This window comes from Vanessa cardui, chromosome 5 (assembly GCF_905220365.1).
Source record: "Vanessa cardui chromosome 5, ilVanCard2.1, whole genome shotgun sequence".
In the NCBI taxonomy this organism is placed as follows: Eukaryota; Metazoa; Arthropoda; class Insecta; order Lepidoptera; family Nymphalidae; genus Vanessa; species Vanessa cardui.
The window spans coordinates 6,950,791-6,971,258 of record NC_061127.1 but is presented as its reverse complement, the minus strand read 5'-3'; the positions used below and the strand labels follow the sequence as shown (position 1 = coordinate 6,971,258).

The 20,468-nt window shown below is 32.7% G+C and overlaps 1 protein-coding gene across 1 annotated transcript; it reads left to right on the top strand.

The window, feature by feature from the left end:
- The first annotated feature begins 18,332 nt into the window (after window positions 1-18,332).
- On the top strand, window positions 18,333-19,452 carry LOC124529918 (cathepsin B). The gene has a single exon (XM_047103857.1). It carries the CDS (start codon window positions 18,422-18,424, stop codon window positions 19,436-19,438), a length of 1,017 nt encoding a protein of 338 aa, XP_046959813.1. The 5' UTR covers window positions 18,333-18,421; the 3' UTR covers window positions 19,439-19,452.
- The last annotated feature ends 1,016 nt before the right edge of the window (window positions 19,453-20,468 follow it).

Below are 20,468 nucleotides of genomic sequence, written 5' to 3'. Positions count from 1 at the left end.
AATATATTATTCTGCTTATTGTAAAACTTGAAAAAATTAAAAATAGCCTATTAAGCACTTTCATTAAATAACTGAGCCTTAATTTTTCACCGTGCGTTGAAATCATAACAAAAGCATAGCGAAAGGAAAAAATCTTATCCACTCAATATTTTTCACGCTCGCATTAATTTCTGCGGAAGGGTTAAAGTGATTAGTTACTAAACAAGAATAACAATGTAAAAAATTGGTCTTCAAAAAGATTCTTTTATAAATAAAACAGACTCGCACCGGGCAATTTTCCCGGATGGATAGCGTTAGGGGAAGGTGGTCCCCTTCTTTCTTACAATTGTTATTTTGGCGCCCGCCTTGCTTTTTGAGCTTGTCGATCGATGTCAAAATATTTGAGACAGTAGTTGAACCTACAATAATTCGTGAACATAAAATTTACGAGGTCATTGCCTTCCAGCGATGTTCCTAGTTTAACACGCATGTCACTTTTATTCGTACTATAAAAGTTAATCAAGGATTTATTGCTGCGAAGTCTAGTATAACACACACCCTTCATCACATTCTATATAGTTATATTTTATCTCCACACAATATAATGTTTAGATTATAATATAGTATGTAATTACCTTTTTTAAGGAACACAAACCAAAGGGATATATGATAAGGTTGTAAGTCACCTTTAACATAGTACTGTAAAAGCATTATCAACTACTTACACCGGCAATGCTCTTGTAACCGAGATATAAGACGTCTCATGTAATTGCATTGACTCACGCTCCTTTCGAACCGGAACACACAACACAAAGTATCTTCTGTTTAACGGTGGAATAATTGCTATGTTATTCCATCCCGTCCAAAACTTGGAATTAAATTGTATCGTTTCTTCATTAACATACTTCAACCACTAATCGCTGAACTTTTATTATTAATTGCAATTTATCTTAATTTATATATACAGAGTGATTCGCATTTGCCGATGTAAACAACTCAAACTAACAACAAAAACGTTTTTAAAGTAAATGTAATCAGTATAATATTTAAATTGTATTAATTGACATTGCAATAAGATAGCATAAGATAAGTATGCACACATCACACACACACACACATATAAAAAGAGACTTAGTAATTTAGTGACACTATTACTGCCGTCATAAGAAAAAAAGACGCAACTAACATTTTTTTCAAAATTGAGTTTCATCCATATTTAGAATCAGTAAAAAAAGACGCATCTGCCAGTATTTTTTGTATATTTCTTGAACTGACACAAGCATAGTTATCTGTGCCTGAATAAGACGTATTATCGAATTTTAATTTTAAGGTAAAAAGACATTTCTAATGTTTACTAAGTTGAAATGACGTAAAAACGTAAAAGCGTTAAATTTACATTCAAATCATCAACGAAATCATACAATGAAAAGTAGCTTCTACTTGTTGACGGATTTTAAAGACACAACTAAACTGTTGTGATCATTATACTAATAGAGAAAGACATTTCTGCGTAAATATGACTTTTCGTCGTAGTATTTTCAAAATTAGTACAACGTAAGTACCAGATACGTCTGCTCTTCTAAGTATCAGTTGTTGCGCGGAGCGAAGTGGGGTGTGCGGTACAAAGGTTTCGTAGTCACTTGCGCCGAGGCTCAATAAATATCGTAAAATGGTAATTTTGTTTTAAGCGATATTTGTTTATGCGCTATAAATTTCATCTAATATTGTTATTTAGTACATCACGTTTGTACATTATCGACGTTTGAGTCGGTTTTAATAAATACTCCGTCCCGATCTACAGGAAAAAGAGTATTTATGTCCCCTCCTATTTTATATATTTTTTTTAATTTTATTTTATTTAAGATTCACCAGTGGTAAATACATCAACACGTACAAAGGTATACAATTTTAATACAACTTAAAACTAAATGCATTACCTATTAAGGTGAATACCACTTGCAAAGATACAGTTGGAGATGACGAACTTACAAATAATTAATTGTTAGTAAATCTAAGTTAATTAAAAATGACAAGAATTAACAATAATAGTAAAATAATAACATACCAACAAAAAAAAATAATAAATTAGTTAGCCGACAATTTTGACAATATTTTTTTGTGAAACTTGTTTGATGAGTCTCCAAAAGGGTCTAAAACAGCGCTGTGCTCATTTAAAATTTTACATAAGCGAGATACAGGTGAATTGCTTCCTAAAACAATTTTGCGGAAAGGTCTTACTAATGGTGTTATTGGTTTACGTGGATATCTAATGGGAACATTCAATTTAATTTTTGATATAAAAAACGAGTTATCGTAGTTGTTGTTAAATGTTTTATATAGAAATTTTAAATCCAACAAATCCCTCCGATCACTTAGTGAAAGAATTTTGAAAAATTCCAATCTTTTTTTGTAAGAAGGAAGCATTTTCCCTTTACCTAACGAGAAAGCAAGATGATAAAGAAAACGTTTCTGTATCCTCTCAAGTCTTAGGCAGTGTGTTGCATAATGTGGCCTCCAAACAACGCTTCCGTATTCCAGTATACTCCTGACTAAGCTGTTAAATAAAATAATTTTTGTTTTTGGATTTCGAAATAATCTTCCATTTCTTATTACAAAACCCAACATTTTCGAGGCACGGCTAATTACACCATCAATATGAGGTATGAAAGTTAGTTTTTTGTCGAAGATTACTCCCAGGTCTGTAATTCTGTCCACAGATTTAATAGGGGCACCAGCTATGTAATAATTTGTTTGAGATTCTTTTAAACTCCTGGTGAATGATATCCATGAACATTTTACTGAATTCAGTCTCATGCCGTTATCATTACACCAATGGTATAATCTTGTCAGATCATCTTGTAAAAGAATAGTGTCATTTGGTTCTTCAATCATTTTAAGAAGTTTGACATCGTCAGCATACAGAAATGGTGTAGAATATTTAAAACAATTAGGCAGATCGTTTATGAATATGTTGAAGAGCAGTGGACCCAGGTGTGACCCTTGTGGGACTCCAGATTTTACATCGCATTCAACCGATTCATAACCGCTGGCAACAACATAAAAATGTCTTTCTGTGAGATATGATGCTAGAAATCTCAATAAAGATCCGACAATACCATAATTGGACAACTTCAAGACTAGTACTGAACACGGAACCAAGTCAAATGCTTTACTTAAGTCTGTGTAGATAACATCCATTCTCTTGTTCCTATCAACAGATTCAAATAAGATTTCGGAGTAATTTACTAGATTTGTGCATGTAGATCTACCGGCTATGAAGCCATGCTGGTGGGTACTAAGAAAACATTTAACATGACTGTAAATATATGGATATATTAGAGACTCCAACACCCTACCAAAGATAGAGAGGATTGAAATAGGCCTATAGTTTTTTACATAATTTTTTTCTCCACTTTTGAAAATAGGGACTACTTTCGCAGTTTTCCACTTAGAAGGAAATATTCCGGTGACTAATGCTTTGTTAAAAATAATTGTTAGTGGTACAGCAAGACTTTGGGCACAGTTTATAATAAAATTTGGCGGAATATTGTCAGATCCAGCACCCTTATTCATATCTAAATTCTTTAATTTATTAATGACTTCAGATTCATCAAGCTGGATCAAAGGTAGGCTATTATTGCAACTGATTGTAGCATCCATGGTTCGAAATATTCTGTCAATATCGTACTTGCTCTCGTTTTCTTCATACAGCGAAGAGAACTGTGACGCAAATAGGTTACAAATTGCTAAGCCATCAGACGCTACACTTTCATCATTTTTCATTGATTTTGGATAGGTGTTAACATTTTTATCGCGTTTACTTTTCATGTATGACCAGAAATAATTACTGTTGGATGTAATCTTTTCTTCTGCAAAGTTAAGATAAGAATTATAACATTCAATAGATAGTCTATCGCATCGTTTTTCTAAGAGCGTTAGTGACAAACCATCCATAGCATTTTTGTATTTTTTAAATTTCAATCTTAGTTTTTCCTTTTCTCTTATTCTCTTTATTAGTGTTTTGTTGAACCAAGGTGGATATTTTAATGATTTTGTTCTTTTGAATTTCGGCGTGTAAAGTTCTATAGCATGATATATCTTCGTATATAGGTAATCAACCATTGTGTTAATATCATGAAGCTCTGCAAATTTTTCACTCCAGTCTATACTTTTAAGAAGTTCGTTTATAGCTACAAAATTGGCCTTAGCGAAATTATATTTTATTTAGAACCTTTTTTTATTTTTTTAAATTATTTATTTACATTTTTGTATTTTTTATTATTATTATTTTCTAAAGATATTTTTCTTAATATTAAATAACTATTAACAACTACGCGTACTTCAATATTAAAAATAAATGATTACAGACTACTTTTCAATTTTGGGTTCACAGCAACGATATTGGGTTCACAGCAATGATATTTTTCTTTTTCTTGTTTAGTTCAATAAATTCTTCTTTAATTCTTCAGCCACCTGAATGTCTGTTCTGTCGGCACATTAGCCAAGTCAAGCACCTTTTTGGGGAATTGGCCATGCAGGTTCTTATTTCACCAGGATTCGCTTTGCTTTCTTTATTTTTTTTATTATGCTCTTTTTTATTCCTATATCGGTGTATCTGCCACTCGGTAATCTTCTTCTATATATTTTTTTTTTCAATCGGATTCAGATGGTTGATATAAATGGAAAGAGATCTCTCATGGCTCAGGTTACTATGGGGTCCCTCAAGGATCAATTCTTGGTCCATTTCTCTTCCTTTTTTATATAAATGACCTACCACATCTCTTATATATAGTATTGTTAAATTGATTGATGAAATTTAAATTATTGATAAACTCGAGATAGTATTGTTTGCTGACGATACTTCTTTAATTGTTAAAATAAAAATACGTCTTTTAATGTATGACGATGTGAACAATGCTCTCTCGGAAATAGTAAATTGGTTTAGTGTCAACAATTTAATGTTAAATAGTGAAAAGACAAAATGTATTAAATTCACTACTCCCAATGTAAGATGTGTCAAAACGAATGTACTTTTAAACGGGGAAGCATTAGATGTATTAGAGTCAACAGAGTTCCTTGGTATGACAATTGACTCTAAGCTCCAATGGGGTCCCCATATAAGTAAATTGGCGAATAGACTAAATTCTGCGGCCTATGCGGTAAAAAAGATTAGATTTTTGACTGATGTGGATACGGCTCGCCTTGTGTATTTTAGCTATTTCCACAGTATTATGTCGTATGGCATCCTACTCTGGGGTAACGCAGCTGACATTAATACTATTTTTGTACTGCAGAAGAGGGCTATTCGTGCAATTCATAACCTGGGCCCAAAAGATTCGTTAAGATGTAAATTTAAAGAAATTAAAATAATGACTGTCGCTTCTCAATTTGTTTTTGATAATGTTATGTATGTACGCAAAAACATAAATGATTTTCCCAAAAATTGTGACGTACATTCTATTAATACTAGAAACAAGAATAAACTTGTTACGCCTAATACCCGATTACACAGGGTTAGTATCTCTTTTTTGGGGCAATGTATACGTTTTTACAACAGGATCTCAGAAAACGTTCAACAATATTCAATTATAAAATTTAAAAAAATCGTTAAAGAGTGTTTGTCTGCTAAAGGATTAGCACACAAACACTACTGACAGCACTAATGACTTTGACGGCTCACCTTGGGAATGAGAAGATCGCCTCCAGGCTGTTTCAAATAACAAGAATATGTTTATTACTGTAAATTGTAAATTGACATTATAAAAAAAATACTGCTGCTGCATCCAATATTAAGAAATTTAATTTAAGATGTACCTAAGCGATTTAAATTTTTTTATAAAAACTTGATAATATTATGTTCCTAAGAATTTCTGATTCGAAATGATTCGAAAATTTTAAATAATATCTGATTATGAAAATAATTTGGTATATCTGATGTTTTATTGAATAGCATATCCCTAGGTTGTGTTACATATTTATTTTTAGAATGTTTGAATTATCAAATCAAAACATCAATTTAAAGAGTATTAAATATAAAAAAATGCTGTTTTCTAGTTATCTACGAATTATCTTGATACTTATGCATACACATAAGCCTACGATTAAAAGAAGTTTTATAAATCACTAAATTGAAAAAACGCTTATACCGAATTGCGTCTTTTCTATGTAGTATTACTTATTCATCGATTATTTTTTCACTAAGATGAAATAGAAAATGTTATTTATTTACTTTTTTTTATATGAAATATATATATATTTCGTAGTACGATATTTTGGATCAATTTAAAACACGTAATAATACACCAAGAAAATACTTTTATTTTCTATCTACTTCCCGCAGCATGTTTTTTAATTTCATAAGTATAAATCATTTAATATCTTCAATTTTTACTTTTTGTAGAAACGTCTTTTTTACATATGACGGCAGATTATACGAGATGTCTTATAAAAGCAAATCGCAGCTTTATGTGTGTGATAAAACCTGTATTTCGAGAGGATTCTCGCGTACGCAAACGGTTCACATATACCGTTTCGTGAATACATACCATAAAACAGAAAATCAATAACTCAGAGAACATTTTTATTAATAAAGTATTAACATGAAATGTATATGTATAGCATCTTATGAGAATCTTATTTATATAGGACTTTATATATATCAGCATATTTATGTGCTTTACTCTTATGAAGAATATTAATTTATGTAAACATGTTCAAGTTACAGGGGATATAAATTTGGGGGAGAATGGCCGGAACAAACATTATACACAATCTTTGTTTAGTTAAAAGATCGATTATAGGGATCTGTTTAATCACAAGCGACTCCCATTAATTTGTTGAGTCCGTCAGTCTATCACGGCCTCCAAACTATTAACTTAATTGAAATATCTTTCTTCGATCGCAATTTTTAGCAACAGATCTTGAATAATTTAAATAAAGTAACGAAATAGGTTTTGCTGAAACTACTAATATCTATACTATCTATATGAACATTATCACAAGTAATCAAATTATATGCAGAGCGTTGTGCAAACATATCCCATAGTTGGCGGCGTAGTGTCGGTGTTAAAACTTCTACCACGCTCGCGGCCATTTTCTCGTCTACTTTATTGTTAATTTAAACAATGTTATTCATATTTAAATATTACTCATATTTGATCCACGGCTATTTTGCCAGACGTTTCCAAGCGCTGTCATATCGGCGACTATTAATTAATAAATATAGTTATAGATATAAGTATAATGTAAATTGTAACCGAAGATTCATGATGTGGTTTTAACGAAAGATCAACGTTAGTGTTTTTTTTATAATTAATCTCTTGTATTGCGGCAAAGGATCATAATACGGTAAGCCTGCATGTGTAGGTTGTTTTTTTGCTGCATACGCGTCCAAGAACCTATTTTTTTATTATATAAGCCAACGAGCAGAAGGCTCACCTGATACAAAGAAATTATCACCACCCATGTTCGGTAAAACCGCAGGATAAAACTGGTACTACAGAGTGGTTGTGCGAGGCAGAAAATACCTTAAAAATCGCGCGTGGATTTTCGGACATCTAGACTGATGCGGTGTCCAAAGGTGAAATTCAGCGTGATATAATAAACTCCAGGCCTTCTTCTTCTCGAGTGGAGACTAGCCCAGCAACGGAATATTTACAAAATTGAATTTAATTACTTTAAATAAAAGTGTATGAAGTATTGCTTAAAATGTATATGATATACTTACATTAAAATGAAAAAAACCTGATATAGATATATCTTTAATTCCAAACTGTAAAAGTATATTTGAATTTAAAATATATTTAAAGAATCTTCAATGAAAAGACAATTGATAATATTAAAAAGTCAATATCGAAATCTTATTCAAACTCTTCGATACGGAATAATGTTTCATAATATTAAAAACTTTCAATTTTCTTATGTAAATTTCGATCCTTGGTCGAAACTCTATCACGGACAGCGTAAATCAATATTTAATCTAAATTTATAGTCTTCACTTATATTTAGCTGTAAACTTTATCAAAGTTATTAGAAGTTATAAAATTGGAACAAAATAATAATATTAATCAAAAGTATTTAAATGTAAATTTTTATGGGCAAATATGTGGAGATGCCTGAATTGATAGAACACGCAAATATTAATTACTAGGGTCGCTAGTAAGCGTAGTAGTAAGTAGTAAGTAGCTAGCCCCGACTTCGAATTTCCAAATTCGAAACGAGAATTTGTTTATTTACGACATCACATTAAAAACTTCTACGATTATGGGTGTTTCTTTACTATGTTGTCACACACTCCAACTATAATTGAAACCACATCAAAATCCGTTGCATAATTTTAAATATGTAAGCATAGGGACAGACATGAATAAGCGACTCAGTTTTGTACTATGTAATAATGAAATTATTAACCGACTATTTCGTGCTTAAAACTGGCAATCACTATCAAACTTTTAAGTACTTGATTTACCTCATCAGGCGTTCAGGGTTAACTTCGTGAGAAAACCTACACGAAGGTTATTTTGCCGCGTCTATATTCACTAAACCGCACAAGAGCGATGAAATAAGTTCCCAAGCTTATGTTTAAAAGGAGTCAACTATTTACCCAGTAGAGACTAGGGAGACGTTTAAAGATTATATATACTCTTACTTTTCGACAAATTATAATATATTTAAAAAAAGTAAGTTTTATTTAATTTGATGTTGTATGTATTTATTTTTTCGCTTAACCTTTTTCTTCAAACGAAGTGTATTTGTTATCTCCATTAAATTTGCACTAAACGAAATTGTGCATCTATAAATTAATACTTCAAAACCCGGTGCAGTTGGTGTAACTGTTTTGAGATTGAATTATCGTCTTGACTACTATTTTAGCTGTAATATATTATATGAAATTTTGCGCGCGACATGAGATATATTGTCCAACATTCCTTATTTGTTATATATCACATTATTTATGATATATTGCGGTGACTATAAGAATATTTACTGTGTGGAGTGGTCTTCGGAGATACATCCGGCACGTTAATCCCCCATTTCTCTGACATAAAAGAAAACAAACCGATGAAAAAAACCTCAAGTTTGCTTACAAATGTGTAAGTATTATTCAAATTTTTGTCACGAAATAACTTCAATTCTAAAATGCCATATGATTTTTTTTAATGATAAATATAGTGATATAAATTCTGACTCTTGGTGCCAAAAGAGCCAATATTCATCTTATGATAATCGAAATAGAAACGATGGACAGATCTTTGTTATATAACATATGACTTTTTTTTAAATAAAACATTTTTTAAAAACTCATGCAATTGCATATTCTTAAATTTTACTTAACTACTTTGACTGTTTTAACGCCAAGTAACATAATTATATTTCATTTATGCTTAATAGGGAAGATCAAGTGAAATAGCATTTGTGGCTATTCTGTAATCAAATGTTAAACCACAACATTATATTTGCAGATAATTAGAGGTCAACGGCCGATAATGAAAGTACAAATCTCAATATTAATTTATTCGTATAAGATGCACTCTCTATTTATCTTAATTACATTTTTTAATTTACATATTCGAATTAATTACACTGACTGTACATGGCCAGCGTTATTAACAAAAGCATGCAATTATTACAAAAGGAATTTGTGTGTTAATTGCAATATTCTTCGAAAGAAGATTTGATAAATGATCAAAAGAATAATTGTTTTTATTATTAATAATATTATGTACAGATATAAGAGCAAGAATATTACAGATTATAATCGTAAATATCTAGGATATTTTTTTTTATTATATATCCACCCTGGGAGCTCCAGGCGGAGGTGCTCGCGGAAGTGTACCGGTTCCGGGTCGAGGCGAGGGACCGCGGCGAACGTCCAGGGTCGGCGGAGATCGGGCGGATCAGGGCTCTAGCCCAGCAAGCCCTGATCGTCCGATGGGAGGAAGATCTGGGGTCACCCATGGCGGGCCTAGCGACAGTGGAGGCGATCCGTCCCCACTTGAGTCGCTGGGTCGAGAGGAAGCACGGCACACTGTCGTATAGAATGACGCAGGTACTTACTGGACACGGATGCTTCGGTAAGTACCTGCACGGGATAGCGCGGCGGGAGGAGTCACCCTCCTGCCACGAGTGTGGTGCGCCAGTGGATACGGCGTACCACACCCTGTACGAGTGTGCTGCGTGGGGGCCCCAGAGGCACACCCTTGCGGCGACTATGGGCGGAGACCTTTCACTGCCGAGCATCATCAACGCCATGCTCGGTAGCGAGATGTGCTGGTCAGAGATGCGCTCCTTCTACGAAAGTGTCATGTCGCAGAAGGAAGCCGCGGAGCGGGAGCGGGAAGAGAGTCCCCCGCTGACTCGCTCCGCAGAAGACGACCGGGGAGGAGGAAAAGGCGCTACGCGCACCTTCTCCCACCGCCTCAATAGGCGCCGCAGGGACTAGGGGGGTCCCAGTACCCCGGGAATCACCCCTAGGTATTAGAGGCCCGCATAGGTGGGCCGACCGTCAGGGCGTCACGGTAGCATACGTAAGCGATCCCGTGGCGTCCATCGAAAGACGGAGAGGGTACCGCTGGTTTTTTAGTGGGTACTTGGGCACACTCGGCGTCCAGGGCTCCGGGGAGTCCCACACACCCCCCCACTCTCCATCACGTGGGGGAAGCGCGTAATGCGTTTTTCCAGCGAGAAAAAAAAAAGAAAAGGGCAGGTCGGTGGATACATCATACATGGTGGTTTGATCTGGCACATCCAGATTACTTCAAAATCAAAAGGCTCAAAAAAACTTATACAAATCTGCCAAAAAAACTCAGTAGTTACTCTTTTCCGTTTCAATTACAGAGTACATCAATAAACTACAATTTAATTTATTCTAAATTCAAAACAACTTCTCGTCAAATTTAGAACACAATTCAGTTTAGCAGCTTTAATGATACGTTTTTACCAAAAACACGAAAATCATTTCATCAATTTATTTGTAACAACGATTTATATGATAAACAGTGTATTTGTTAGTATAGACAAAGCATATATCATCAATCAATGCAGATGAAGACATAAGTATTACCGCAAGATCATTAATTTGAAACATGTAGGTACAGATGTTCGTGGAGTTGCTAACCGCTATGGGAAAGTGATTCGGGGGCTAATTTGCCATCTGGGGCTTCAACCCGTCACTATCTCACGACAGCCATCTCTGTTACGATATTCCAAACTTTATTCATCCATTTAACCAGAATTATAAAGTTTAAACCTTATGTTACATTGAGAAGGAATAGATCACGTTGTATTCGGTTTGGATAAGGGTTATCTCGACTTGATACCTTTTCGAATATTACTATTAATATAACCTAGGTATATTATATACATTATGTTATATATCACTCAAATTCGATTCGATATTTGAATTCGATAAGCCGAACTTGGATTACTAATACTAGATTAATAATAATATTATGTACGTATGTTTATTGGTAGGAAGGACGTAGCATCTTAGTTACTAAGGCTCTTGGTGACTTGGTTTTGTAAAGTTTCATACCGGTTTAATATCTATGGGCAGTGAGGACTTACTGTCACGTGGTTTATTTCCCCATTCGCCTGTCGATCCCCAAAAAAAACATAACCATTAATTCTGCATTCAAGCAAACAATGAGTTTAAAATATATTATCTGTGAACATAACGTTCCGAAACATTGATTGAATTTCATTTAACCTCAAAAGCGTCAAATTTACATATTTCTTTGGGCCTGCCGTTAAATTTTTACCGCCCATGAAAAAACATAAAAGGACGATATTAAAAAAACACTTTTTATAGTATCAATGTAAAAAGCTCATATAAAAAAGGAAATATGTATTTTATTGATCATTTCACATAAATTGGTTTTTATGATTTTTTTTAATGTAGATTTTCAAAATAAATATTTATATGCACATGATTTATTCTATTAAAATCAAAATTATATATATATTATTTTTTCAAGTAGGCTTTTTTGTACCGTCATGTTACCTACTAAAATTAATTACATGCAAACCGATTTAGAATTTAGATTCGACTTAGAACCGGTAAGAACTTCTCTAATTAGAATTGTCTATTTTCACCAATAAGTACACTTAATAGTAAATTATAATTTTAATTGTTTGTCTACTTAATCTATTAATAGATCTAAACATAACCAAAATATATGGATGACTAAATAATAGAATAATATTATGACTTTGTAACGGTACCATTTAGTTTAATGACATAATTTATTACATTCGTTAGGAAAAGGGTTTTGATAATAAATTATACAAAAACTTACTATTTATCCAAAGAAAGTAAAAGCAATTAACGTCAGGTGTGTTAATTAGATGTCATACTATTCTTGTAAGGTAAAGTGAAAGTATTATATACATTTACTTCAATCCACTTATTACTGGTTATAGTTTCAAGACAGACGCACCTATATATTTAGTTATACGTTGATGAAGTTACCATCCACTCACCATATAATCTACCTACTAGTTTGACAGGAAGTGAGCAAGTGCAATATGCCCAACGGATATAAATAACATCTTAGATCCCAAGATTCTATGATAATGTAAGGAATAATTAATATTTCTTACAGCGATAATGTGTATAGGCGGTGGTGACCACTTACAATCTGCTAGTCTATGCACACGTTCGTCTACCTCCATCATAAAAATATACATATATTATGTAGATATAGCTATTAATAACATGTAGTCCAACAACTTATTCTTGCAAGTATTCTTTTTCGTTTTTAGAGCTTATGTATAAAAATATAACTTATTAAAATAAAATATTTTAATTAAATCATTTGTCGTTAGAAAATACATGATTTCGCTTACCGATTAAGGCTTAACCAGCTACATATAAGTAAACTAGAGGCCCGTTCCGGCTTCGCAAAGGTAGGCAAAGGACATAAGATTTTTTAATATACCTAAACCTTCTACCTATTAGTGTAAACCGCATGAAAATCCGTTCAGTAGTTTTGGAGTTTATAGCGAACATACAGACAGACATAGATGTGACTTTGTTTTTCAATATGTTATAGTGATAGTGATATTTGCAGAGCAAAGTACACACGAAACACATAAACTACACTAAAAGCCGTTAAAAGCAGAATGCCGAGACGTTTGGAAATTCATTACGGCACCGCTATCGGTCAGAACCGCCTGTTTCGTGTCACGAAAACATTAATGCTCAAAGAATTCGCCCTTTGAGTATTACAATCACTTGCGAATATATTTACTTTCGAAAAATCCTATAAAAATATATTTTGATCGACTATATATCGTACTAGCTGTGCCCGGGACATTTTACCCGTTTGAATTTAACAAAAAAACTCCTTATTATATAAGTTATCTGTCAGTGAAAGTCCCGTCAAAATCGATCCAGCCGTTCCAGATATTAGCCGGAACAAACAGTGGTATATGTTAGTATATGTACCGTGTATACATGTGTAAAAATGCTATTTTAATATTACAGAAACTCCAATTTTATGATATGTATAGATTTGTAAAAATAATTGTGGTTATATATATTTGGAAGTAATATACTTCGACTGTTTAACTGATCTCCATGAAAGTTAATACATTTATATAATTTTTCATGAAGAAGGTTTTAATACAATCCACTTCGGTGTAAATCCCCGCTGGATAAAATCTCATAGCTTGTGACTCCTATCAGGGTATTTTTATCTAAGTTTGTTCGTAATAACGGTGGCTTCATTGTATATTTACAATAATTTTTCAAATATCCGAGACAAAATCGATAATTTTTAATAGCAACACTGACACATATGACATATTGTATAAACCGTAGAAGTGAAGAAAAATTTGTAACATCAGGCTTCCGTCAATTCATCCTACCTTGGACGAGGTGTTCGCTTCTATAATAAAATTCCTCGAACGCTTTTAGCTTTGCCAATAAACGCGTAAAAGGGCTGTATCAGAACTTTTAACATTTTATTATCTATAACGGAATCAATAAATTACCAAACTCCTAATAATTTTTTGAAGCAAAATTATAAAACGATGCTTTCACTATTTTTTCCTTCATGTTCTGTGTAATGTTCTTACCATTGTATCAAATAAAAATACGAAAGTTTCTTCAAAATAATTTAGCAATTACGTCAATTAAATACATATAAACTCTTACTTCAGTTTCTCAAATAGTAAAACCATTAGTAACAGCTTGTACATAACCCACTACATCACAAAAGCCATTTTTCATATTGGAAAAGGTTTAGAACTCACTAGACCATGCTCTACACTTCGGTTGAATTTATATTCACATACGATAGAATTGTTTTAGAAGCGTACAGGTTCCCTCACGATGAGTTATTTTACAACCGAGCTTGGAAAGAATAATAAAGAAATTAATAAATATATCTTTGCCATTTTAAGTAATCAATGAATATCAACAACAACAACAGCGTGTAAATTCCCCACTGCTGGGCCTAAGGCCTCCTCTCCCTTTTGAAGAGAAGGTTTGGAACATATTGTAACTATTTTTAAATCTTTCATACCATTAGGAATGTAAAAAATATATAAACAATAATGGGTTCTAACCGTATAAGGAATAAATATATTTAAACTGTTTCAGGTTAAAGAACTTTACCCATAAAGAACCTTACTATGAGCAATACATATATCTTATATACAAAGTATGTTTTTTGTGGTATAATCTGCGGCAGTACATATCCACATTGACCCAAAAATGATAAATAAAAACAATGAAAAAATGATGTAGTAAATGGTTAAAATTTTAGTAACATTAAATTGTATTTTAAATATAGAAATAATGTTTACTAATTTTTTTCCTAATATAAACCGACGTTTACTGTAATTGAAGACAGACAATCTTACAATTGTGCTAAATTTTAAAACTAAAGACCTAAATTGGAAGTACCAGCGAAGTAATAGGAGATAAAATAGCATCTCTAACGAAACGAGGTAAAATCGCTGAACAACGTACAAAACACCCTCATTATCAATAATATCACCAATCAGGATTAAGTAAGTTTCCCTGCGTTGGATAAAGACTATAGCATCGAGGATAACGAGCGCAATCGTCGTTAATATATGAGAGAAACCACTGTGGGTCAAAAGTGTGTCCGTGCTGCCTAAACATATACTTAAACTATAATCATCTGAATATACTCATATCGATTTAACAAAATTATTATTCAGCCAATGATCGAAATACATCTCCAATTATTATTGTTATTTTTATACATGGTCTACAAAGTAGGGGCCAAAAGAAATTCCTAAAAACATCCCAATTCCTACGAGCAAACCTATTTAACATAAAACATAATTATATCTTGTATGATTTATAAAAAATATACAAAAGATGTATAAGGAATTAAAAGTTTTTTATTAATATTAATTATTAAAACACACGAGAACAAATTTATTTATTATTTGTTTGGAAAATAAGATATATGACGAGTGTGAGATCTGCAAAGCTATTTTACAAGAACAAAGTTGAAACTCACCGCAGACCACGATCATAAAATGTCAAGGTTCTATGCGTCAAAGGATACATGCATCATAATAACGTCTTAGTCGGTTTTCAATATTACACTAGAAGATAAGAACAGATTCATATCAAATGACTTCCTGTTTCATACTGACTCAATAAAGTATGCACTGTTTTATTTGATTTTGTTTTGATTTATATAGCAGCAGTGGGACTGCTGAGCTTAGGAATCCTCTCCCCTTCGAGGAGAGGTTTTGGAACATATTCCACCACGCTGTTCCAATGCGGGTTGGTGGAATACACATGTGGCAGAATTTCTATGAAATTAGACATATGCAAGTTTCCTCACAATGTTTTTGTTTCGAGCACGAGATGAATTATAAAGAGAAATTAAGCAAACGAACCCGCAATCATCGATAAGATATACGCGTAACGCGTTCTAACCATTGGGCCACCTCGATTCTTAAGTTACTTTAATTATGGAACTTTGTCCTGTAATTTTTTGAACATATGGGAATTTTATGGATTTTTAATATTTGAAATCATTTTAAAAACATTATATGCTTATAAGAAAATTTAATTTAAAATTCTGTTCTATAATACATAGACGCATATGACTCGACTGTCCAATGATTAATTTGCTTAATAAATGAATGAAAAGCAATGAGATCATGAGGAAACAAGATCCACCAAGCGGTTATGGCGTACGAGTTTGCACAAACCACAATCCCTGATTAAATACATTATGCCGTAATGATACCATTATGACGTATTTTTTATTTTATTATTTGTTGCAGGTTAAGAAATTTCACATTTTTATAATGCTGTATAATATAGGATACGTATAAAAATATAGATGCTTCTTACTTTCTTTCTAGAACAGCAACATTTTAAGTTAATTTCTTATTTCGAAAGTATACTTAAAAAAAAAAAAATTAGTATTAAATCATAATACATTTGAGTCGCTGTATATAAAGGTGATAAAATAACAAAAATGAAACAAACTTTTTTGTATTCAGAAAAGCTTGAATAATAAATGTTACGTGTGTCACATCATAGTCAAAGAAGATTTGAAATACTAATTGCCCTTGCTCCTTTAAACAGAAGTATGTTATTATATAAAAGTTAAGTACAATTAAATAAAAGATACAAACAAATTAATAATTAAATTATGTTATCCTTTTAGCTGCACTCGGTCACATTCGAAATACAAAGAAAGCTAAAAAATTATTCCACAGCGTAGAATCAGAAGCAGTCTGTATATTCCCTCTTGGTGAATTAAGAGCTATAATTCCATAATAATGACCTAATGCATGCAATCGTCTTCGGCACGAATCGGAGAGACTGCAGTCGATATAAGGCACCCGCTACCCTTTACGTGATGTAGTCCGCTCGTCACTCAGCCGAGTTTTTTGAACGTTATTCCAACGGCTAGGCAAATTTGTGGAATTATATTGTACAAAATTGTATGCGAATATATAGATTTTATTCACTACACCTTCGCTTGCATATCCGAAACGACTGAAGAGAGATAAGGCGCATTTCTTACGAGGCACCGAGTTGCGGCCTGCGACATTGCCAATTTATTAAGAGACCCGCTCTTTACTTCGCTACTAAGATTCCTCGGCAAACTAAACAACTTTCATTTGTACCGCCTCGAGATATGAACCCGGAATCTGTAATCAAGTGTATACGCTAGGTTTGATCTAGATTTCTGTGAAGGAGAAACGGACGATCCGGATTTGGCGACGATTTTTATTGGGATTTTAATTCCAGCACTTTTAAAAGGTCATTAATAAATGAGATACATTTCCTCTGTTTTCACCATTAAATCTGAAATTACCGATTGTACGAAAATATTGGAAAAATAAAAGATATGTAGACAGTTGAATTGTAAATAATTTTATAGTCTTTATGGTCGAGATATTGGGAGAAATCACATTCGATTCCCGTAAAATAAATATATTAAAGAAAGCATTATACGAATTTGGTTTAAATTTAAATCTAAATAATCTAAAGGCTGGTGAAACAAATTTTAAGCTCAATTTTTTTTCCCGAGTCAAATGGTTCTGGACAGACCGTTGAGTCAACTTGATAACACTTATAAAAATATGTATCGCCTTGGCAATTCCAATACTAAATAAATAAATAGACGAATAGTCGACCACGAAACGAGTGTGGACTTTTTGTATGCAATTAAAAATAAATAACTTTCGCGTTTAATCATACTTTTATAAAATTTTATCTGCACATTTTTTAATTCGTTTTTTTTTTCCTAGATCCGTCCTCGTTATACGAGAGATAGAAATTAATGATTCTTTCTCAACGAGACATGTTTTTTAAGCACGAACTACTGCCATTACATTACTCGATAGTAAAAAAAAATTGAAAATAATTGTAAAAAAGTGACCAAAATTGATCGAACGTTTAAATCATATTTATCGATCCATTTGTATTGATATGATTTACGAGAAAGCCATACAATATTGGTTTGTAAATAAATTCGAACAAAAAACATTTATTTAGACACATAGGTAGATATTTAAATGTAATACATAGCTAAAAATCGTTAATTCATGCAATCATAAACAGGTAATTTTATGTATTTATTACATTCAATGATGGCATTTTTTATCCGATTTTACCTCGTGGTGAATGTAAATACCAATTTTTTTTTTAAATATAATAAATAATCGTCAAGTAGAATAATATTCTTATCATTCAGCAAATATAGTTTGTAGGTACTGCTGAGAAGTCAATAATATATCTTTGATTTCTTTGTTCTAGATACGAACGTTATTAACCTTCGACACGCGCGGTCAAGCGCTGTCTCGCCCCTCGTGTACGTCGTAATTACGAAGCGTATGAGCAGCACCCACTTCCACTCAGTCGACGCGCACCGCTCTCATTGCGCGCCCGATACCCGCTTAGACTTCAGCAAAAATAATAAACGCAAACATGTACACACTTCGCGTACCGTGTTTTGTGCTACTACTCGCGGTGACCGTTTCATCGACAGACCTAGAGAAACCTCATCCACTCTCTGATTCCTTTATAAGTATAATAAATTCCAAACAAAACACATGGAAAGCTGGACGGAATTTTCCACCTCAAACGACTTTGACCACGATAATGAAAATGATGGGGACACTTGAAGATGAATTTATTGCAAAACTGGATACGGTGGAACATGACGAGGAACTCATTGCGAGTTTACCCGACAATTTCGACCCGAGAGACAAATGGCCAAATTGTCCAACTCTAAATGAAATAAGAGATCAAGGTTCCTGCGGCAGTTGTTGGGCTTTCGGAGCAGTAGAAGCAATGACCGATCGATACTGTATTTACTCAAACGGAACAAAGCATTTTCATTTCTCCGCCGAAGATTTATTAAGTTGTTGTCCTATTTGCGGTCTTGGCTGTAATGGGGGTATACCAACATTGGCTTGGGAATACTGGAAGCACTTCGGTTTAGTTTCAGGGGGTAATTATAACTCGACACAGGGCTGCAGACCCTATGAAATAGCTCCTTGCGAACATCACGTTCCTGGTGATAGAATGCCGTGCAGCGGAGACACCAAGACTCCCAAATGCTATAGAACATGCCAATCTAGTTATAACGTTCCATACAAAAAAGACAAGAAATACGGAAAACATGTATACTCAGTTAGAGGTGGCGAGGATAATATAAGAGCTGAGATATTCAAGAATGGTCCCGTTGAAGGTGCTTTTACTGTGTACGCTGATTTACTTTCATACAAGAGTGGTGTTTACCAACACGTAGCAGGCGACGCACTCGGAGGTCATGCTATTAAGATTATGGGATGGGGCGTCGAAAATGGAAACAAATATTGGCTTATCGCGAACTCCTGGAATTCCGATTGGGGTGACAATGGCTTCTTCAAAATTCTTCGCGGTGACGATCAATGTGGCATTGAAAGTTCTATAATTGCCGGTGAACCGCTCTTTGAGTAACTATTATAAAAATTTATTTAAAAAAAATTGTATGTGTTAAGCTAGCTAAATTGTTAACATATTACTTTTTCGAAAAATGTGTTTTGCATTACGTCCATTAAAGACATGTCAACAATTTGCTGATGTAATTTATCTGAATATGAAATTTTATAAAATGATTTTTTTTAATATATAATAATGTTTAAAACTGATTTTTATTCTAAAAAATCCTGACAGTTAATATTATTTTAATTTCAAAGTCATATATTTCTTGTTAAATATATTATTTAATGATAGAAAAACATAATTATTCATAATTAATGATTTCATTATATTTACTCCGTGAAGATGAGAAGATTAGCAATAGAGATACTTGTAAATATAAACTATTTGGGGACCTCGTTAGTTCTAATAAACATTAAATATAATTATTAAATTAAACAAAAGCTCACTTATAAACTACCTACATACACAAATAAATTAAATGAAGAATCTGTTATTTACAATGACATGCCTTATCTTTTACTGATACGGTTATTTAAAAATATGAAACTGTTTTTAAATGCTTGTTTGTTTGTCTTCTATTGAATCTCTTTTGTGACGTGCATATTTTCATATGCTGTATATAAATATACTGCATAGGACATTCATATTACCAAGGAAACTTTGGACATTAAAATAAAATAAACTGTTCCTACATATGTAGTTAGATATTACTCAGGATATGATTCATTTGTTCTTAAATTTTAAAAATGATTTAAATAATAGTCATTTTATTATTTAAATTATTTTCGTTTATATATACTCAGCAAAATTTCATCACAATCGACAAGTACGACAAGTGAATATTAATTTTGATGAAATATTAATTTTAATAAAGTTTGTTTTTATAACCAGATATTAGGTATAGGTCACTTAGGTAACTTAGCATGATATGCATATTATAGATAAAACCTACTTATATGCGTCTACAATTACAATTTATCCTCATTAAAATAAAGTAACTAATACCTAAGTAACTTGTAAATGTAAAGGAAAAGGTTTAGAGTGT

What these genes read in the sequence shown, in the direction of transcription:
- LOC124529918 (XM_047103857.1), top strand. Translation starts at nt 18,422, where the DNA reads ATGTACACACTTCGCGTACCGTGTTTTGTGCTACTACTCGCGGTGACC.